Here is a 23,930-nt window from a genome sequence, read left to right on the forward strand (position 1 = left end):
CCTTACAACACATCTGTGACAATCAGACAATTCACATGTAAGCTTGGCAAATCAGATAATATTATTGCCACTCCACTTCTGTTGTTCCCAATGTTAATTCTAAATTTGCAAGAGAGAAAATTAGTCTTTCTGAGATTTAGTATTTCCCGAGTTTATGCATCTCTTAACGCACAAAGCCCAGAAGGGTCCCTGGTGATTCTAAAGGCCAGTCCAGTTCAGCAGTCTAGTACCCTTTTCATTCCAATAACCTAGATAATCAAATAAAGACAGAAAATTTCAATATGACTACAGATTTTATCTTTATCTTAGCACTATGAAACTAAATGAAAACCAAGCTTCTCAGTTATTTTAGTCTGCTCTTAAAAATACAACTCTGGGCCTCTTTTACAGTTTTTGCTTCACCCTGCTTTTCTTGGCGCATGGCCTTTGTTTAATTCCCATCGATCTCTTTCTCCGTCAGGTGATCTAGCCTTCAGCATTGTTGTGATCTTAGAGCACTCCTCCCCCTATAGATATATTGTACTTTCATATAAATGGAAAACAGCTTTCAATGAAGTAAATGTAAATAACACCACTCACACAAAGGAATACCGATCTGTTAGTCATTCATCAAATACCAGCTTGTCTGGCTGATGACATTTTTGTTATAAGGTCCTTAATAATTTCTAACAAACACACAGAAATAACGTAGAATAAAGAAGCATGAAAGTATGTGATTGAGCAGGTTCCATCCCTTCGTTCGATATGTGTACTGAACTCTTACACTTGTCGACACTCTGCTGGAGAATGGGAGGTGCAGAGACCTGAGAGCCCTGCATTAAGCAACTCAGACAAAGAAGCGGAGCCCCAAGTCTGCCACCCTCCAGTCAAATAACAGAATAACCATTTATTTTACAAAAATCACAAAAGAAAAGTAGGAACAATGAAATCTTATTGGCTCTAATGAACTTATTTTAAGCAAGTAATTAAAACAATGTTAATTGGAAAATGATTGATCTCAGTTTGGTATACATTGGCATTCATCCAACCTGAATTACCAGATGTTGATTAGACTAGGAGCCCTGCCTTTGCCAACAGAAAATGATGTCAGGTATTTTTAGGAAGTAACTAAATTATGTTCAGATACTGAAAAAACATGTATACCTTAAGCAAAGTTTAGGTCATGATCTTCTTGCTGATTGGTTGACAGAAACCTAGGACATATTGGACCTGATTCTGAGCTTAAATTACAAGTGAATTTCGTTTTTAAACTACAATTTGATTGGATTCAAAGTGTGTGTTCAGAATACAGTAAGACTAACCTAAAATATGTTAATACAAGTTTTTCTAGGCTTTATGAAGTGAATAGTTGTTAAATTTACCATAGCATTAAACTAGATTTTTCTTAATTAAAATGGTTATTCCTATGTAGTCTGAGAACTTACTTTGCACTTTTATTTTTAGCATTTTATTTTATTTCTAATTTATTTTGCAATTGTAGTTGACGTACAATATTCTATTCGTTTCAGGTGCACAGCATAATGATTAGGCATGATACACCTTATGAAGGGATCACCCCAATAATCCGGTTGACACCACACAGAGTTATAAAAACATTATTGACAATACTCCCTGTGCTGCACTTTACATTCCTGTTACTATATTTACAGCTGGAAATTTGTACTTCTTAATCCATTTCTCCTTCTTGACCATCCACTCAGCCCCTCTCCTGTCTGGCAACCATCAGTTTGTTCTCTGTATTAATAAGTTTGTTTTTGTTCTTTTTGTTCACTTATTTTGGTGTTTTTTAGATCCCACATCAAAGTGAAATCCTGTTGTTAGTCTTTCTCTGACTGACTAATTTCATGTAGCATAATATCCCCTAAGTCTATCCATGTTACTGCAAGTGGCACGCGGGGATTATACATGGTGCAGACCCTATGCGAAAACAGTATGGAAGCTCCTAAAATAAATAAAACTGTAATTACCATAACATACAGCGATTTTACTTCTGAGTATTTATCCAAAGTTATCCAAAAAGATGTATGCACTCCTATGCTCAGTGCAGCATTATTTACAATAGCCAGGATATGTAAGCAGCCAGAATGTCCATCCACAGGCAGGTGGACAAAGACGATGTGGCGCATAGAAACAATGGGGTGCTACTACTTAAAGTTTTAATTCCGTAGCAACAAGTTTACAAATGAAGCAGAATTAATATGTTTGGCTCCATTTTCCCCGTCCAGTGTTTCTTATTTGGATTGTCAAAATATAAGCCAATGTTATTTTGTATCAGTAAGAAAATGAGCTACCCAAGTTACTGTAATCTAAATAATGGTTATAAATTTTTATTTTTGATGGGTACCAATGTATAAAACTAGAATATTTAGAATTTTTCAAAGTGAAAATTGTTGATAAAATAATTTTCCTTTAAACAAATTACTGATATTAGGTGTTTTTGTTTTGTTTTGTTTTAATTTTCATGTATTTGCTGTACAGGAATATTTTCCACTACATACCAACACTTTCTTTCCTGGTGCTTTATAAATATTTTAAAAGGGTTTTTATTACCAAGCAAATTAATAGGGTTAATCTTACTGCAATGGAGTCTTGCTCAACATTATTTCATTATTAAATAATGAATTCATCAACAATTATTTAATCATTTCATTAATCATTTCATCAATAATTATTTAATCATTTCATTATTCATGATTCTTTTCTTCCTTACGATAAAAAATCAACTCAAACTGGTTTAAGCAATAATGAGATATTATAGTCTTTGAAAACTTAAAGCTTCATGTTCAGTTTGGCATTTTCATTGGGGTTAAAGCAGAGAGTCAAGTAAGAAGACAAATTGAGTCTCTCCAAGTTTTCTGCTTCAGAATTCCTCAGAGTGGACCCACTGTCCTGTAAGCCTCTCTACTCAATATCCCTCAGTGACTCCATGTACGTATTACTTGTAGTTAACTGTTCCAAAGGAAATAAAGATTTTCTGTCTCTTTGATGCCACCCATTTTTTTTTTATTAAGTCTATTTCATTTGACTTGGTTTAACCAATTCTCCATTAACCAATAAAGTTGAACAGAGCCTTATAAATCTCTGAATGTCTGTGATTGAACAGGAAAGGTTTACTTGCCCACTTTTGCTGCTGTGGGATTGAGCCAACTTCAGTCTAAACTCTTCAGTCACAAATGCTGTTAGATTATACGTTTAGCTGCATTTGGCAAATGGATGTAGCAGCAATAAATACTACTACACTTGTATCGATATACATCTATACATTAAATACTTCATAAGTAAGAAAGGAATGAGGTGTAGTAGCAATGAACACATTTAGCTCACCAGAAGAATGAATGTCTGTTGGAATGGCACAAAATGTTCACTAAACAAACAATAAATATTTTCACCACACCTAACCACCTAAGTGAATTTTATGAGTTCTAGGACTTTGCAGAAATGGGGTAGTGGTGTCTAAGCTTGTCTGGCTTATATCTGCCAGCTATTTTTCTGGATTTAAAGTTTTCTTTCCATCACTACAATTTTTAACTCAGATGAATTTCTCTCATCATTGTGTTTGGAATCTTTCTCCCCAACTTGCTAAAGCTCAACATTAAAACTGCTGAAATGGCATCATCACTTATTAAATGGATAAGTGATAAGTAGAGATACGAGGGCAGATAATTAGTCAGATTTTTAATATCAAAGAGATATTAAATGAAGGCCCAGGGAGCAAGCCATGGCTAGAGGCACAATCTGAGATATTGAGTGGCTGGGAAACACAGAAAAATAAAAAGGTGTCATCTGACAAAATTTCTCATCATGTTCCAAGCTATTTTCTTTATTAGCTTTATTATTTTGTTATTAATCTACCTATCAATCTCACTTTAAACACATTTTCAAAAGTTTCCCCTTCCCCTCCACCCTGGGGAAATAAGTTTTAATGTAGCATAGTGACTAATCCTCTTCCTACACTCAAGTGATCTCCAAAATAACATGACTGGAACTAAATTGTTCCCATCTTTAAAAACTTTAAAAAACACACACAATAACATAAAATTTGAGGATGTCCAGGTTGTTTTCATGTTTTTTAATTTTTTAAAATGTATCTTTACTGTTGAAAGTATTACAGATGGCCCCTTATTCCCCCACTGATCCCCTCTACCCCGCAACCACCCCACCCCCAGGCCTTCCCCATAAAAATGTCTGTGCCCATGGGTTATGCTTATAAACATATAAGTTCTTTGATTAATCTCTCCCCACTCACTCCCCCACCTCCACCTTCCCTCTGAGAGTCAGTCTGTTCCATGCTTCTATGTCTCTGGGTCTATTCTGTTCATCAGTTTATTTTGTTTATTACATTCCACATATGAGTGAGATCATGTGGTACTTGTCTTTCTCTGCCTGGCTTATTTCACTTAGTGCAATACTCTCCAGTTCCTCCCATGCTCTCCCAAAGGATAAGAGATCCTTCTTTTTTATAGCTGCATAGTATTCCATGGTGTAAATGTGCCATAGCTTTTTATCCACTCACCTACTGATGTGCATTGAGAAGAATGTATATTCTGAAGCTTTGGGGTGGAATATTCTATAAATGTCAATTAAATCCATCTGATCTAGGGTGTCACTTAGGGTCACTGTTTTCTTGTTGATTTTTTGTCTGGAAGACCTATCCAGTGAGGTCAGTGGGGTGTTAAAGTCCCCTACTATGACTGTATTGCTGTCTATCTCTCCCTTAAAGTCTTCTAGAAGTCTTTTATAAATTTAGGTGCTCCTGTGTTGGGTGCATATATGTTTATCAGGGTTATATCCTCTTGTTGGATTGATCCCTTTAGTATTATCTTGTCTCTCATTATGGCCTTCACTTTGAAGCCTATTTTGTGCAATATGAGTGTTGCTACCCCAGCTTTTTTTTTTCTCATTTCCATTTGCATGGAAAAAAATTTTTCATCCTTTCACTCTCATCCTGTGAGAGTCTTTTGTTCTGAGGCGGGTCTCTTGTAGACAGCATATACTTGGGTCATGTTTTCTTATCCATTCAGCCACCCTATGTCTTTTTATTGGAGCATTTAATTTACATTTAAGGTTATTATTGATAGATACTTATCTATTGCAGTTTTAATTCTTCATGCCTATGTTTCTCTCACTCTCTATTTCTACTTGTAATTACAGCAGTCCCTTTAACATTTCTTGCAATGCTGGTTTGGTGGTGATAAACTCTTTTAGCCTTTTTTGTCTGGGAATCTCTTTCATTCACCATCTATCTTGAATGATAGTCTTGCTGGATAGAGTAGTCTTGGTTTCAGATCCTTGTTTTGCATTACCTTGAATGCTTCATGCCAGTCCCTTCTGGCCTGTAGAGTTTCTGATGAAAAGTCAGCTGACAGCCTTATGGGAGCTCCTTTGTAGGTAACAGATTGCTTTTCTCTAGCTGCCTTTAATATTCTCTTTGCCTAGTATTCTTGGAATTTAAATTATGATGTGTCTGGGCGTGGACATATTTGGGTTCTTCTTGCTTGGGACTCTCGGTACCTCCTGAACTTGTGTGACTTTTTCCTTCCCCAGGTTAGGGAAGTTTTCTGCCATTATTTCTTCAAACAGGTTCTCTAAACTTTGCTTACTTTCAACCTCTTCTGGCACTCTTATAATGCAAATATTGTTATGTTTCATGTTGTCCCACAGCCAGCTTAAACTGTCCCCTTGTTTTTTAATCATTTTTTTCTCTTTGGCTCTCTGATTGAGTGATTTTTTTTTTCTACTTTTTCCTCTGATTCACTGATCTGATCCTCAGCTCCCCCTAATCTATTTATTCCTCCCAATGTATTCTTTATTTCTGCTATGTCATTCTTCATTTCTGATGTTTCGTTGTTTCACTTTTCGTAGTTTCCATATCGTTTTCATGCTGTTGAGCATACTTACAATCAGTATTCTGAACTCTATATCTGATATATTGCTTATCTCCTTTTCATTTAGCTCTTTTTCTGGAGACTTCTCTTGTTCTTTCACTTGGGGCTTGTTTTTTGTCTCCACATTTTGGCTGCCAATTTGGGTTGTTTCTATGTATTAGGTAGATCTGCTAGGACTCTCCATCTTTTTGGAGGGTCTCACGTGGAGGCCAATGTCAGACACTGTTACTGGCCTTCAGTACCCTGTTTGAAGCTATCAACAACCCTAGTCTGGAGGTCTCCTCTGCTGGAGCTGGGTGCATTTGGACAGGACCAAGATACACACCAAAGTCTGCTTTTCCAAGGCCCAGGTTGAGAAATAGGCCAGGCAAAGACTCAAAGCACCCTGAGGTCTGCCTCTGCCATTAATCTGATTCTTTTAATGAGCCTCAGGCTGTAGAAACTCCTCTGGACAGGGCTAGAAGTTTTCCAGAAGTGTGGGACAATTCCTTCACCCCCCCAGGCAAAAGCGGCAAATTGTCTTCCTGAGAAAGATGTTCTCTGCAGTTTGGGGCAATGATTCAGCACAGGAATAGAGACAGGTGCCTTCTGATCTCAATCTCCAGAGCCCACAACCCTAGTTTCTCCTCACACAGCTCCAGTACTATGCCTTCCCTCTTCTGGAGCCAGAGGTGAGTGGCTGCACACGAAACATTGTGCGTTGGCACTTTAAGAGGGTGCCTGCAGTTCCAGCTGCCTCTCCCTGGCAGACAGAAATGACTGCTTTTCATAGTCAAGTGTTATGTGGGCACCTTTCTCAGTTCTGGTGCTCTGGGCTGGGAAGCACAGCTTGGGGGTTAGGCCCCAGAGTCCTCAGTGGGGAACCCTCCACAGCTGAGATCTTTTTTGGACCTTCAGCTGCTGCCTGTGGGAGCCCAGCCAGCCCTCTTGCGTCCGCACTCCCTACCAGTCTCTGTGTGGTCTCCCCTTTTCCTCCTTGGTTATGAGGGTGCTCTCCAGCTCCTTTTCAGTTGCAGTTGATTACTCAGGATGGTTTTTCTATATTTTAGTTGTAATTCCAGTTTGGTCCTGGGAGAGTGTCAGTGTAGCTTCCACTCAGTCTGCTGACATCTTCAGTCCCTCTGCCCACATAATGAAATAAATTAAATTCTCAAGCTTAGCAAAACACCAGGATTATTTCCAGTCTCTAGAAATGAAAGCAAATATTTGGACAGGTGATAATTATTTTGATCAATTTTTAGACCACCATATATGCTCATTTTTAAAGGTGCTTTATTGATAATTTTAATGTTTGGATATCTCACAATAATATTCTGCCTTCACGGTAAGCAGACACAACTTTTCTTCCCAGTGCAGAAAGGACCTATGTATACTGGGAAGTGATTAAATGGAATTTTCATTTTCATCATTTCAATAATGACTCCATGTCATTTTTTCTCACAGCTACTAAAATACAGGAGGAAAAAAGTCAATGTGTCTTTTATGATTTAATTAATTTCATAGCCTTGAGGTTTTCAAATTATTTTCTCCAGAAATCTAGCCCTTCGAGCAATGATAAAAGGTAGGCAGGACTTCTGCCTCAGTTAAACTTCAAAGCTGATATTAAGTGTTTTCCGTTTTGACTCATTTTGTTTCTGTCATTGACATCTGGACTGGCCACTGGTAAAGGACAGAGGAGACCTTCTAAACAGCAGCAGCCGAATTTAATGTGCCCTCTCCAAGCCTGCTTACACAGATCATGAGGTTCTATTGATCAAGTAAAATTTGTCGTACATTTCATGTCAACAAGATGAAGCAACATAAATATTAATTGCTCATATTTTAGAAAAAGTATGTTAGGGAAATGACAGGTGTCTATTCCTTTGTGTTCAGGCTCAGTTTTTCACTTGAACACATAATTAAGCTTTTGAGAAAATGAGATGAATTGTCTCACCACCAAGCTGCTCCTGGGACATTTTCTTTTCTTAATTTTTATTTTCAATTACAGATGACACACAATATTATATTAGTTTCTGGTGTACAAAATAGTGATTAGACATTTATATACCTTTGAATTGATCACCCAGCTATATCTATTATCCACCTGGCACCATACATTATTTCTACAATATTATTGGCTATATTCTGTATGCTGTATCTTGCATTCCTTTCACCTTTTTCTCCCATATTCCCCAACCCTGCTGGAATATTTTCACAAAGTTACATTTATTGACACCTTACATTTTTTAATCAGTCTACCTCTGAATTCCTGGCTCACTTCACCATTGTATTTCCGAGAAGTATGACTTTTTCTCTCTGTCCACAATGAACAATTTCGTATTTAGTCTACTGACATGGAATCTCTCACGTAACATCTACCTACTTACACATAACCTACTTTACATCAAATGTGGACTCACAGTAGGCGCTCGTCTCTTGGGTCCTCTGACCTTACCGCAGACTGCATCAGATCCAAGGCACCCCGCCTGGCAGGTGGAAGGATGCAAACTTGGTGCTGCTGCTGGTTCTCCGGCTTGCAGGTGAAATGCTTCAAAGGAGAGTACTGTCCTTTAGAACACTATTTTGTTGCAAAGCAGGGACCATAACATGACTCTGTTCCCAACTGGTATGATACAGGAGTCTTGAGACCAAGGGGTTGGAATCAAGAATGAAAGTAAGAGTAGCCCTGCTTGCCAACAATCTAAGTGATCTACTTAGAGAACTTCCCCTCCCACCCCTGTATCTACAGACAGCCCCCTCCCCCTGTGTGTCTAGAGGTCCCTGGGGGGAAAGAAGCTTTTACTTGAGGGCGCAGTGTGAGATCCACTCTACGCGGGCTACCAGCAGCAAACACAGAAAGCGGCCACTGTCCCTTCAGGGCTGCTTGACCAGGGTCATCGTGGGAGGCCTGGCTGCCCCTACATGACGAGGACAGGAGAGAATATGTTCAGCCTTATTTCATTCAATGAGACGTAGTTTTGTTCTCTCATTCCCAGATTTAACTGTATATTGGCAAGTGAATCAACCATGGCCTAGTAAGGTCATGACAATAAAAGGCTTAGACAACTCAGGAATAAAGATTTGGGTCACCCCAGCAAAAACTAATCTAGGCAGCTGTAGTAATAGGGCATGTGAGAGAAATCTAGAAGGGATGACAGAGGGGAAAGATAGCATCAAAATCAACTGGGACATCTATCTAACTCTTACAATTCTCCCCCAAATTATGACCAGCCAGAACCATGTAGCATCTGAGATTAGAAGGGGTAAAATTAATTCAGAAATTAGCAGCTACATTCACGTATTGCGCAAATTTTATAACTAACATAGGCCTAGGTCTAGGGACTAGGAAAGATTAAAAGTGATCAAACTCTCTCACATTACAAATATGGATAGAATGGAGAGAGAATGGGCTTTCTGAGCTCTCAAATGCATTTAATAAGTACATATTTTAGAAAAATTAGATGTTAGTAACATAGTTCTAGTGCTAGAAAAATCAGAAAAAAAGATATCATCTTAATCTGTTTAATAACATTCAATCACATTTAAAAAAATATTTATATTCATATTATTGAAAGGACAAAAGTTCCTTTAATAAAGGGGATGAAGACAGTGTGCCATGATAAATTATTTTCAGGATAAGCCTGATGAATTTCAAAGAACAATACATCTGGCAAGATAAAATTTAAAAAGGGGTGCATTTAGGAGCATGATTGAAATTATGATACATAGATATTTCTTTAAATGGGATCTGGTTATCTGAATTGTTAACATTATGTAACACATGAGGAAACTGAAGAAATGTTACAAATATTCCTTTCAGCCCAGTGAGAAACACTCCCCACTGCTGGGAATAGAGTGGGCTTTCAAAAACCTATGTATTTTCAAGTGTATAAGAGCCGGAGTCAGGAAAGGAAAACAGTCATTTAGAAGCAGTAACAGTCACAGCTTACACATTTTGTCACATTTTCTCAACAACATCATCTGATTTTAGGGCATATGAAGGGCAGACTTGGAGAGCATCGTGGTAGAGAGAGTCTATCCTAATACTTTAAATTTAGCATTTCCAACGTCTCTCCAGATTTGTCCTCAGACAGCCTGGATTTCGGTGCTCAGAAATGCTTTTGTCAGGTTGGTGGGTTGATGGGGTTTTTTTCTTTTCTTTGATCTGTAAGTAGTAGAAAGCATAGGTACGCTGTGTTTTAGAAGGTTTCTGAGAATAAAAAGAGACAATGTGAAACTTCTTGGCACAGGAACGGCAGCCAGACCTTTTAGGGACGTTGGAAGGCTTCTGTTCTTCTGTGGCCACCGCTTTGTGTCACATCCACCTTTGTTGCTCAGATGGAATTCTTTACCGATGCTATTAATAACCATTTTCCTGGAAAAGTATATGTCTCCTAGTGGCTGTGTATAACAGAACTGTGGATAAATCACAATTTCTCCATTTTATCACTTCTTAGAAACTCTTCGGGATGAGTTGTTGAAACAAGGAGTTGGAAGGACCAAGGATGCTTTGCTGGGGAAGGCCACCGACTGGCTTGCTAACGGCCACTCTCATTGTCAGCTGCTTCCAGGGCCGGTAACGTAAGCCTGATCCTAGCCCAGAAGGAAATGCTTGTGAGACCCATTAGTTTTCAGTGAGGAAGTAATTGACATTTGGATAACTGCTCTTTCCACATTTGTTGCAAGTTCAAAATGTTTTTGAGTTTCGGACTGCAAATTTTGGAGATGATTATTTACATTGCTATGAGCTATAATGTCAAACATATTCTAATCTAAGGCATTGACTCTGGTGGATTCCTTTGCTTGAGAGGTCCTTGTAGGAGATAACTTCTGCTTCTAGACTAGATAAAGTAATGCAGAATGTATTTGTTCTCCTGCCTGAAACAACCAAAATAAAACAATGTGTGGAACAATCATTTTCAAGACAGTGAACATGAAAGAGGGTGAACTTAGAGAGAAATGGGAAAAAAAAACACCCCAAAAAATTTTAATCCTATACCTTTTCCAAATTAAAGCCTTGAGGGAGTTTCTAAGCCATGCACCAGGAGTGGGTACCCTAGTAGTCTTCATGAGTTGAGGAGGTAGAGCTACATCCAGAATGATTAAAAGGATTAAGGTGGCTAGGGTTCAGGGGACAGAGTAACAGAAAGGAGGACACTGCACGGAGAAAAAGCATTGGAAACCTGCGGATGGCCCTGCTTGAAAATTCAGTGGCCTTTTGAACACTACTAACCCGTGAGAACACTACACAAGGTCTGAGAAGGAATTATTTTTCCCTGAAGGGCTGGAAGGAAGACTACTCCGTGCTCACTTAGCACTGAGAGCTATGCCTCCTGCTACCGGCCGGACTAGAAACACTCATGTGCACCAGCATGGGATAGAGAAGCGGGGCCAAGCTACCCCGAGCCCAGAGGCTCTCAAATGGTCCTGGTAGGAGGGGCCCCAGTTATGCACCTTAGGGGGCAGTTCGCAATGACTGGAGACATTTTTGGTTATATACCTGGGGACGGGGTGCTACTGGTGTTTAGTGGGTAGAGGGCAGCGTGGAGTATACACACCCACAATGCAAGGGGAGTGAGCCTTTCCCGCGACGGGTGATGCACCCAAACTGTTACGGCGTGAGGCTGAGAAAGCTTGCCCTGGTCGCTGCTCTGGCGTGGCCAACCTGTCACAAAACAAAGCCCGAATGATTAGACTGTTTCCAAGTAGCTTGATTCTATCCATGAATAAAGCTCAAGGATATTCACAGTATGTAAAAATATTCAGTACCTAATACTGCAAAACTCACAGTGTAAGGCATTTTTTAAAAAAATATATCTTTATTGATTTCAGAGAGAGGAAGGGAGAAGGAGAGAGAGAGAGAGAAACATCAATGATGAGAGAGTCATTGATCGAGCCCGCAACCCGGGCATGTGCCCTGACCGGGAATTGAACCCTGATCGCCTGGATCCTAGATCGATGCTCAGCCGCTGAGCCACGCCCAGCCGGGCTGTAAAGCATCTTATTACAAAACCAATAGGCATGGAAGAAGTAAGAAAATACAGTCTACAATTAGGAGAAAAGTTAATTAATCAAAACATAACTGAAACTAACACAAATGTTACCATTAGAAAAAGAAAGGATATTAAAACAGGTATAGCTTGATAAGATGTAGAGACAACGAAGACATTAAAAATACCAAAACCAACCTTCTGGATATAAAAATTACAAATGAGATGAATTAAGGGCAGGTTAGACTTTGCAGAAGAAATGAAATAGTTAATTTGAAAAAATAGCAAGAGGCCCTGCTGGGCGTGGCTCAGTGGTTGAGCTTTGACCTAGGATCCAGGTGATTGGGGTTCGATTCCTGGTCAGGGCACATGCCCAGGTCGTGGTCTCGATCAATGACTCTCATCATTGATGTTTTTGGCTCTCTCTCTCTCTCTCCTTTCCTCTCTCTGAAATCAATAAAGATATATTAAAAAAGAAAAAGGAAAAATAGCAAGAGAATCTATCTGAAAATGAAGCATTGAGAAAAAAAAGGGGCTGAAAAAACAATGCACAGAATACCACCAGTAAACTGAGGGACAAGAGCAAAGGACTATACATAGGTTTACAGTCTCCAAAAGAGAGAAGAAAATTGAATTGGGGAAAGGGGCATAATACATATAAAAAAATAAGTGGCTTAATTTTTTTTTGTATTTTTATAGACTTTATTTTTTAGACTAGTTTTAGATTTATAGAAAAATTGAGCATGTGGTATAGAGAATTATATATATGTCCCTCCACCTTGCACACTGTTCTCCCTATTATTGACATCTTGCATTAGAATGAACATTTGCTTCAATTAATGAACCAATATTGGTACATTATTACTAACTGAGTCCATAGTGTATTCAGATTTCCTTAGTGTACACGTGGTGTCCTTTTTTAGTTCTGGAATCCCTTTGTGGATACCATGTTTCATTTCACGGTCATGTCTCCTTAGGCTCCTCTTGACAGTGCTGTCTTTCAGGTTTTCATTGTTTTTGATGACCTCAACATGCTATACATTAATTGTACAAGTTATATGTGAATATAAGATATAAATGAATCCCACAGGAACATATTGAGCATCACCTACTACAGGCCAGGTGCTTTGCTAGATATTGGAGACAATGAATAAAATAATATGAGTCTACCTTCATGGAGTTTACGGACTAGTAGAGGAGATGAAAAACAAGCCAATAAATAAATAGATTTTGAAAAGTGCTCTGAAAGGAATAAAGAATAGATTTCTATGATTGGGAAAGCAGGAAAGGAGTTAGTTTTAACAGAAGGGTCAGAGAGAGTCTCTCTGAATATTTTTCTCTATAGGATAAAAACTATGACCTACAGATATATAATATCCCCAACACAGAAAACTGAAAAAAATTACATAAAGGCATATCATAATGAAATTCTCTAAAACCCATGATGAAACACCTTACAGTGATAGGAAAAGACACAGTTTGTGCATGGAAACAAAGAATATCATGATGGTAGATTTTTTTTTCAGGACCTAAGCGTGAGAAGACGATGGGTTAGCATCTTTAAAGTACGGGGGGGGAGACAAAAAACAACCACCAAAATAAAAAACACAAAAAAACCCTGACAACCTGTAATTATATATCTAAAATAATTATTTTCACAAATAAAAACAAACTATATATGCGTATATGCATAAGCCATGGGTAGATGGTAGTGTGGTGAAGGCTGGGGGGGGGCGTTGGAGGCAGTCAATGAGGGGAAAAGGGGACATCTGTAATACTTTTAACAATAAAGATAAATTTTTAAAAATATATAAAGATTCTCAGAGACACACATTTTGAAGGAATTTACCAACAGATTAGCACTACAAGAAAAAGATAAAGCAAGTCTTTTAGAACAGAAAATAATTCTAGAAAGGTAACTTGTACCCTTAGTCACTACCACCACCTCCCTTCACAGATCAATGAGTGTTTGATAAATGATGGATTTTATTAAACAGGTGATTGAGTGATTAAAAAGTAATGAAGTAGCCCAGCCGGGTGTGGCTCAGCAGCTGAGCGTCGACCTAGGATCCAGGCGATCAGGGTTCGATTCCCGGTCAGGGCACATGCCCCGGTTGCGGGCTGCAGCAGATCAATGACTCTCTCATCATTGATGTTTCTCTCTCTCTCCCTCTCCTTTCCTCTCTCTGAAATCAATAAAGATATAGTAAAAAAAAAAAAAGAAGTAATGAAGTAAATAATTTAGCTCGATGTCATTCAAGTAATGAGGAAAAAAGAGAGATTCAGTTCTCACATCTAATTCAGTTTGGTTCATCTCTCTGGAATAATTTAAAGCACTAAAAAAAAAAAAATCTGTGGTTGGCACTACTTTCTCCATCAGGTATTTAAGAGCAGCTTCTTAGGGTGGGGCTCATCATCACATAGAATTCCACTTAGAATCTGAAATTAAAGCCTTTTAGAATTAGTCAAAGTTCTTTATGGGCATTACATAATTTTCCCATTGCTTCAAGTAATGAAATTCAATCTTGATTTTGCCTCAAGTAGCAGAGAGTGACCATGTCCCCCTTTACCCTGAAGAAGGCTTTGAATAATTCCCACTTTATTAATCTACTGTTCAGAAAATGTCAAGTAGATCCTTCCATTGAAATGAAAAATATACATCGTCTTCAAACATCAGTAATTCTCAGATGAAAGCATCTACAAGAGTGGAAACTTCTGAGTTTCTCTCTTGAGTTATTAACAGCATATACCAAATGAAATGTCATCAGACATAAAAACAATAATGTCAAGCTTTTCTTCTTCGGGAAGTCACAATAGATGTCTCTCTTCCTTCTGCCTCTTACAGGGGGACCCCCACGCTTCCTCGCAGCATTCAGCCTTCCTGGCTGCAGTAAACATGGACTTTAAGTGTGTTCTGGGAGAAGTTTGACTCCTGGTTATCAACAGCTTCAAAATATTGAAAAATATGTAGTTACTTAAATATGAAAACAAAGTAAAAGCATATGCACTCAAAAGAAATAAACTTTTCTCCTGAACTCCATCACTGAAAGAAATGCAAAAATTATTTTGTATAAAAATGAAAGGATTGACTAGGAAAAGTATTCTTGCAGAAAAAGTAGAATAAAATCAAAATACTTATACTATATTATTTCAAGACTTATAAAAACTACAATACTGAGAGTGTGATAAGGTTTTAAACATAGAAAATAGATCAGTGGATCAGAATAGATTGTTCAGAAATATAATTATGTTTATGCTATTTATCGATATTTGTACATAGTACAAGTCAATCCAGTAGATTAAAAATACTGGAATGCAGATTTTTAAAAATGTGTTAATGGTCCATAAGCACAAGAAAAGTTGATAAATTTATCATTAGCAACTGCAATTAAAACCAAAATCATATATCTTTTCACATACACACTAGAAAGGCTGAATAGAAAAAGGCTGATAATGTCAAATGTTTGTGCGTATGGGAAACATAAAACCTTCATTCACTGGTGGTGGGTTGTAAAAATGTTACAAGCACCTTGGAGAATTATTTGACAGTTTCTTAGGAAGTTAAATACACACTGATCTTATTGACCAGCAATTCAATATGCTGCCATTTATTCAAGATAAATAAAAATATATGTACACACATGTGCACACACAGAGAGAAACTTGTTCGAGAAAAGCCTCGAATTTAGATGAACAAATGCAGATAAACTACATTTGAATACAAACTATTAATAAAAAGGAGAATACTGAATTAAAAACAACTTCAATTAATTGCAAAATAAATGTGTGGATCAAAGGAACTCAAACACAGAATAATAAATACTTGCCCTGGCTGCGCAGCTCAGTTGTTTGCACCCAAAGGTGGTGGGTGGCTCTGGGTCAGGGCACATACCTAGTTTGCGGGTTTGATCCCCAGGCAACAGATGGCAGTTTCTCTCACATCGATTTCTCTCTCTCTTCCTCCCTCCTTTCCTTTCTCTCTAAAAATCAATAAAAACACGCCCTCAGGTGAGAATTAGAAAAACAATAAATACTGTATGATTCCATTGGTGATCTATAATACTAGCCTAAGGTGAGGTGACAAAATCAGAAAGTGGTAGGCTTTGGTAGGCGGGCAGAAGTGACTGGAAAGCCTCAGCAAGACACTTTGTACAGTGATGACCTTGGTCTATATCCTGTTTTGGGGTGTATACAATAGTGTATAAGTTCACAAATTATGTGGAACTGAACATCTAAGGTATGTGCATTTCACTGCATGTAAAATATACCTAAGTAATAAAATGTTTAAATATAAAAGGTAAATGATAAATATCTTTAAGAATGCATAAAATATTTTTAAGTAACAGTTCATATTATGAACCAGATTATCATTAATGTTACTGGAAACATCTTTCCACATCTGATAATATATTGTTACATAGTTTACCTGAGCTGGTCAAACAAAAATCCATCGGTTATTGTAGTTTCATATTATATTATATATCATGTGAAAACCAAAACCTAGTAGCTTTTCAAATTTATATATCTATGTGTAATCTGATATTTAATTTTTTATTTTTATAAAGAAAAAATTCTGCCCAGAAAAAAATTGATATCAGCTAGCAGGACTTGTATTTTCAAAAGGATTAAATGGGGGAAAAAATACAAATAACAAAAAGTCATTAGAAAATCCCACTCTCTGGGAAAGACTCGGCTACGAATAAGCATTATATTTTATTTCTATTATCTCAACCCTATTCTGTTAGTTACTATTGTTACCACGGGTCTTTTCATTTTAGGAATAATTGGGATAATTAAATAGGTAAGTCATGTCTTCCAGCCTAGTCCTTTAATTGCATTGAGGATCATTATAATTTTACACTTTATGCTACACTATATTTTTTAAAGGATATTTTCTCCAACTCTTTTTCTAGATAGAAACCATTGCTAACCTGTAAGCTCAAAGAATGCTTGCACTACAACTGAGCGCACAGAAATTACTTGATTGAGCACTGTTTCACGGATGCTTTATGTCGTCAGTTCTGAGTGTATCTGCCCTAATTTCTCTTTCCCACCAGTCTTTATTCTTGGAATCTTAATTGTCATATCACTTCTTGGACGTAAGTGTGAAATATGTGCAATTACTGTTTTTTAACCTTTAAATAAATAAATAAATATATATATATATTTAAATATATCTTTATTGATTTCAGAGAGAGGAAGGGAGAAGGAGAGGGAGAGAGAGAGATGGAATCATCAATGATGAGAGAGTCATTGATCGGCTGCCTCCTGCACTCCCTGACTGGGGATCGAGCCCGAAACCCTGCATAGACCCTGACTGGGAATCGAACCATGATCCCCTGGATCCTAGGTTGATGCTCAACCGCTGAGCCACGCCTGGCTGGGCTACATTTATATATATTTTAATTTCCACATTTTGGCCAGCTTTGTGACTATCTTCAGAACTAAATAGATCATTTTTATTTTTATTTATTTATGGGTTCAATAAAAACACATGCTCAAAGTAGGTAATCAGAAAGCTATATTTATATAAAATATGTTCTTTATGATTACTTGTAAAGATACTGTTTAGCAAAATACTGTTTTGTCTATTACATAGGTCACTAAATTACAAAATTACTATTTAGGATTGACTTTTTGGATTTTATTTATGCAATTACATGAAAAGTTTGTTCCATTAATTTCCTTATTTTTGAGACCGTATTGAAGTATCAATATTACTGTATCTATATAATTTAATATTCTTAAATCAGTGATATTTAAAAAATATTTTTATTGATTTTTTTTTTTTTTTAGATAGAGAAGAAGAGAGAGGGAGAGAGAGAAACATCGATGTTAGATTAGAACATTGTTGAGCTCCCTTCTGCACATCCCCCAGTGGGGATCCTGCCTTCAACCTGGGCATGTGCCCTGAACAAATCCAACTGGCAACCTTTGATTGCACAGGATGATACCCAATCAACAGAGTCATGTTGGGGGGAACTCAGTGATATTTTTAAATATTTGGCATCAGGCCATCAACTATCATAATACTCTTATTTGGAATATAGCTATACAGAATATATGTTTAATTATAATAGAAATAGAATAAGTACATTTTAAAGCAATGTAGGTAATAATTTGCTACAGGAAAATGTCAGGAAATTTTGATGGTTCTTCAATGAACAACTTAATATTTGATTGAAAAAGCATTTAAGGGTTACTTATTTACCTTTTGAGTAACTTGTACTCTCCTGAATGCATAAAAGTAAAAGCTCCACTACTGAACCAAAGAATCCATATAATCTCTAATGTCAGAGACTTTATTAAAATTGATTAGTGAACATGTTTACTTTGGACAAAATAAAACAGAAAAATTCCTCCTTTTTTGATTGAAAGTAAAGATGTGTATATTAGCTTTCTTTGCTACAAATTAAATTTCAACAAACGTAGTGGCTTAAAGCAACACACGTATGTACCTTTTCTCATAGTTTCTGTGTTTCAGGAATCTGGGCATGCCTTAGCTGGGCCCTCTGCCTAGGATCTCACAAAGCTGTATGCAGGGCGTCATCCAGGGCTGGATTCTCATCACTGACTTGACTGGGGAAGGATCTGCTTCTAAATTCTCTCAGGTTGTTGGCAGAATTAATTTTCTTGCAGTTGTAGGATGCCAGATGGCTGGCTTCAAAGCCATCACACAGACAGAGAGGGCAGGGAGGGAGATTCTAGCAAGATGGGTGCTACAGTCTTATGTAATCACATATATATATATATATATATATATAATTAAGGTCATGCCATCACCTTGGCTGCATTCCATTCATTGGAAATAAATCCCAAGTTCCATCCACACTCAAGAGAATTGGATCACACAATATGTGAACACCAGTAGATAGGGAACATGGGAGCTATGTCAAAATCTGTCTGCCTCTCTGTGGTTACTGTATTTGAGTTTAAACAGTGTAAGAAAATATTGTGATGTCATCAGCAATGTCCCCAAAGATAAGAGGGTTTAGTAAGAGTCCTGGTCATCATTCAAAGCTTAATGGTTTTTGAGCTCTGAAATAGCCTAGTTCAATGTTTCTGAGGCTTCTCCATTAATCTGTGGAATATATCTGTGCAACTTTAAGCAGGTCCTCTCTCGGTATCCTGAATGAGAAAGGAAACCTGTAACGGGAGCCAAAAGAGCCAGTCTTATGTGGCCTTTCTAGAAATTAGTAGGGATAGTAAACTAGCAAAAAGAGAAATATGTGGAAGGAGAGTTAGAGGAGAGATAAATAAGGGAAAATAAATAGTGATGGAAGGAGGCTTGACTGGGGGTGGAAAACACACAATACAATACACAGATGTGTATTATAGAATTGTACCCCTGAAACCTATATAATTTGATTAACCAGTGCCACCCCAATAAATTCAATTAAAAAAGTAAAATTGTAAATTGCCTGAAACAGAGATCGTCAGTGGTGGGCATACTATGGCAGTAAGTAAAGCAGTTTTCTTCAGCTTTTCCTGAGAAGGAAGCAGAGGATATTGAGTTATATTCCTGCATGAAATCCACAGATATTGAAGTGGCTTCACAGCTGATGACTTCTCACGTTTCCCTCTGAGAATATCTAGTCTAAAGAATTGGGTCCCTGGAGTATAATATACAGCCAGAATGTGAATGCATTTGTAATAGGAAGAGAGCCACAGTTTTACTAAAAAGATTTCCTCTTTCCCACTTACCTACACTTTACATTTTTTACCTCACTGCCTATGGAAACAAGTGGATGAAGAATAGGATAAAATATCTTTTGTTTTTGACTTGCTTATTTTACAAAGACCCTGGGGGTCTAGAGGTTGAAGCCCTACGCAAGCAACTGTAAAAGAAAAATTGTGGAACTGATTAATCTTTCGCAAGCTTGTCTAAGGCCAACCAGGCTGAGGGGTTCCTGGCCTACTCACGCTTTAAAAGTGAAATGGCTGGGACCAGCAGTGCCTTGCACCCCTATAGCTGTGTTCCTGGCAATATGAGATGAGAAGGAGGGAGACTTTAAATATGCAGCAAAAACAGATGTAACCAGTTTGGGAGACAAATGAGATCACGGGTCCTCGCAAGAATAAGCTTTGGTATTAGAAATTCAGATTCATTCACGCTGCTATCATTATGTTCATAAATTTGTGCCTGTGTTGCTATGTGCTTTAAAATTGTTTCAGCTTTAATTTTGAATATTGATAACATTGAAAGATAAAACTCATATGCACAAAAGCTCTTAGGATTTTCAATAACATCTGAAATTGTAGAGGAGTGATGTGAACAACACGTTTGAGAAATGCTGCTTTAAGATATCAATTTAGATGATTGATAGCAATTTATTGATCAGTTCTGAGTATATTGTAAATTCCTTAGGTTTTTTTCAAACATATTTTAAATATTTATGTTATTATTGATTTTTAACTATTGTTATCATATAATTTATCATCTAAACCAAAACTCTTTTTTTTAAAAAATGTTTTATTGATTTCAGAGAGAGAGGGAGAGGGAGAGAAAAATAGAAACATCAGTGATGAGAGAGTCATTGATCGGCTGCCTCCTGCATGCCCCCCCTGGGGATAAAAACACTTTTGAATGTATACTATTATATATCTCTCTATGGATATGGGATATTAGATATAAAAATATACTTTCTCAGTTGCACCAGCATCTAAACTCACTGTTAGGTTAAACAGATTTAATGTCTTTAGAGAACCTGATGAATATAATTCTTTTATATTTTTTGAGATTTGTTTCATGTCTTTATGTGTTCAAATAAAATAAATGTTTCACAATGCTTGAAAAGAATGTATATATTCTGTGCTATAGTCAGTGTTCTACAAATGCCAATTAGATCAAGTGTGCTATTTGTACTTTGCAAAGATTCTACACCGAAACTATTGCTTGTTTGACTTTTGTCTCCTTAATCTTTATTTTTGAGAGTAGTATGTAAATATTTTGTCAATTTTAACTTTATTTTTTATAAGTATGTATTTTGCCTATCACTGAAAATTCTCTTAACTAGGAAATGTAGTTATTAATATTATTATAGATATTACAAATTTCTTTTGTTTTAATATTTGATATATATTCATCTTATTATGTTTCTTTTATGCTTAATATTTTTCAAGATTTCCCTTCTGAACTACAGATGGTTTAGGAAGTTCCCTACTAGAGCTCCACTTAACTATCTAAAAGCACATGTAACTTAAGATGTTACAAACCAAGTGATCATTCCTCTGAAACCCTGCTGGTTTCTTCTTTTTAATGACAAGTTTAACTTTCTAGTTTCTCTGCGGACATCTATAATTTATTTCTCTCATATTACACATTCAACTTTGGAATATAGTATTGCCTCTAATTTCAAAATAGATTCAACCACTTCTCACTATATTGCTACTCTACTCCAAACTACCAATCTATCTCCTCTATATTCATATTTTACTTATTTATTAAGCCCATTGTTCAGTGAAATCTTTTTTTTTCTTTTAATATATCTTTATAGATTTCAGAGAGAGGAAGGGAGAGGGGGAGAGAGAGAGAAACATCAACGATGAGAGAGTCATGATTGATCAGCTGCCTCCTGCTCGCCCCCTGCTGGGGATGGAGCCTGAAACCCGGGCCTGTGCCCTGACCGCCTGGATCCTAGGTCGATGCTCAACCGCTGAGCCACGCCCAGCTGGGCATTCACTGGAATCTTATACACCAGCAAAAACCTGCACAAATCTTGAGTCTATACATTTTCACCTGAAACAACTAACCAGGTCACAAATTTTTCACTGTGATTATCCAGGGAGCACCTTTTGTCCCCTGCAGTGACTAACTACCTCAAATTAACAATTACTCAAAGTCTATCACAATAGATTAATTTCATCTGTTCACAAAATTTTAAAAATAAAAGATACGTTATGTACTCATTTAAGTCTCACTTCTGTTGTTCAACATAAGGTTTGTGAGAGTCATGTTAATGTGGGGAGCAATAGTTTATCTTCATTGTTTTACATAGTATTTAAATGTATAGCTATACCATGATTAATTGATTTACTTTACTGTTCATGGACAAGTGTATTGTTTCTAGTTGGATAAAAATAAAACTGCTATGGGAATTCGTAACCATAAAGTCTGATACACGTACACATGTATTTATGTTGGGCATGTACCTAGGAGTGGAATTGTTCAGCGATGAAGTTAATTTGTGTATTGTGATCCACAAAATGAAGACCACCGCCCACCTCAAAAATCTAAACCTGTCAGCCTGCAGGTTATTGGAAACTCCTGTGAAGGAAACCTGACGTACCAATCACACCTCTCCAGCTCAGCTTTAGCTAGTTTACGGTGGTCTAGAAAATAGGACCTATTCGCCTTACAAGGAAACCCCCAACCTCCTAGCCAATCAAGCCCCTCTGCTCTCTTGTTAACTCGTCTAATGCTCTGTAAAACTCACTCTTGCCCAAATCGCTCAGGAAGAGGCCTGCTCTGCTTGCTAGAGACTGTACTCCCCCAACCCACGGATTGTTTTCCCTGGAATGAGGAACATCCAACTTATGAAATTGTTTTAGTTTTGTCATTTGACAATTTTGGCAACAAGATGAAACCCGAAAGCAGCTGTTAAAGATTCGGGGACGGCTCCTAGAGGTAGGTGCAAGTACCTACAGAGCCCCTTTGGTTCACTTACTCTTTGGTCGCTCTCCAGGATCCCTGGTAAGCTTCTCTCGGATGGAGCTCAGCGTATTTCCCATTTTCAGGTCTTTGAATTTGTTTGAGGTGTGAGTGAGAGACTTCAGATTGTTCACAGTGAGACTCAGTGGGACACAACATCGGGGTTTGTGGCCAACTCATCTACAAGGTGAGGCCCTGAGACAGTAAGTCTGGAAACAGTAAGTCTGGTTAAATGATGGAGGGATAGTTCAACAAGAGAAAATAATGGGTACCCTTCAATCTAAAGAAATCAAGACGGCACCATTAGGGGGGTCACAAAGCTCTGGCTTGCCTCCGTCTGTGGACTAATGAACCAACTAACTAATAACCTATAATGTGTTGGGTAAAGTGCAAAACTTTCCTATTGACATACAGGATCAATTTGTCTGATAGTTACTTTCACCTGGTTTAACTGATTTATTGGCCTGGCTTGATTACATGGCCAGAAAAGCATAAAAAAACTCTGCTGGGAAGATCTGCATCAAGCTCTTCAAAAATAAATATCCATCACATAAATTTTGGAAGTTTAATCTTCAGATGAAATGCCTCATATATGAATAATAAGGTATTAAAAGCACACACTTCTTTTTATTTATTTAATCAAATTTATTGGGGTGACAGGTTAATAAAATTATACAGGTTTCAGGTATACAATTCTATAATACATCATCTGTATATTGTATTTATGCATATTGCTGGACCTCATGATCACTAGAGATAAAGGAACTCCTTGTAAATTTTATTTATTTTAAATTTTGGTTTTATTGTTCTGAGAAAGAATTTTTATAATGCCTGCAATAAATTTTATGCTTTGAAAAAAATAATCTGAGTTTCACCATCCTAGCAATATTTGGAAATTTGTATTTTCCAATACATTTTTTGTCCTAAAATGATTAATAGTATTTAAATATGCCAAAATTTGATCCTAAAACATTTTTTTCAAGATTAAGCAATAATGTGAATGAATTTAATAGTTGTCTTTTACATTTTATTATAATATCTTGTATTGTAAAAAATGTCAGTTCCATAAGTATGACTTAATTAGATTGCAAAAGTTGTACAAATTTAAAATATTTTAAATATTCATACCACAAGAGTGAGAGTGCTCTAAGCTTTCCTTAAGTACACTTTGTACTGTTTCTTTTGTAGATCTGTATGCTAAAGGAAGTTGATGAATACAGGCTTTCGCTATATTTCAGCTTCAAACCTCTGAGATTTGTTCTTTCTGAGTCTCATCACCAGGTAAGACAATGAGCAGCCCTCATTCAAATCTCAAAGAAACAGGTGCTCTTTCCAGTGTCTCCTTCAAGTACAATCCTTTGAAGTCTTTATAAGCACCTTCTAAGGACCTGAACTTCAGCTCAAAAGATTAAAGGGAAAAAAGTA

The 23,930-nt window shown here is 37.1% G+C and overlaps 1 protein-coding gene across 1 annotated transcript in view; it reads right to left on the reverse strand.

Annotated features, from left to right (window-relative positions):
* The window catches only part of LOC107543077 (uncharacterized), a 49,046-nt gene extending 26,461 nt beyond the window's left edge, over positions 1 to 22,585 (reverse strand). Inside the window, 4 exon segments of the mRNA XM_087823154.1 lie at positions 8,320 to 8,442; positions 8,668 to 8,782; positions 11,427 to 11,529; positions 22,522 to 22,585. Of these exon segments, the coding sequence (XP_087679280.1) occupies positions 8,320 to 8,442; positions 8,668 to 8,782; positions 11,427 to 11,529; positions 22,522 to 22,585 (405 nt within the window).
* Positions 22,586 to 23,930: the final 1,345 nt, after the last annotated feature.

The sequence above is a fragment of the Miniopterus natalensis genome, chromosome 12 (genome assembly GCF_054644295.1).
Source record: "Miniopterus natalensis isolate mMinNat1 chromosome 12, mMinNat1.hap1, whole genome shotgun sequence".
NCBI lineage: Eukaryota > Metazoa > Chordata > Mammalia > Chiroptera > Miniopteridae > Miniopterus > Miniopterus natalensis.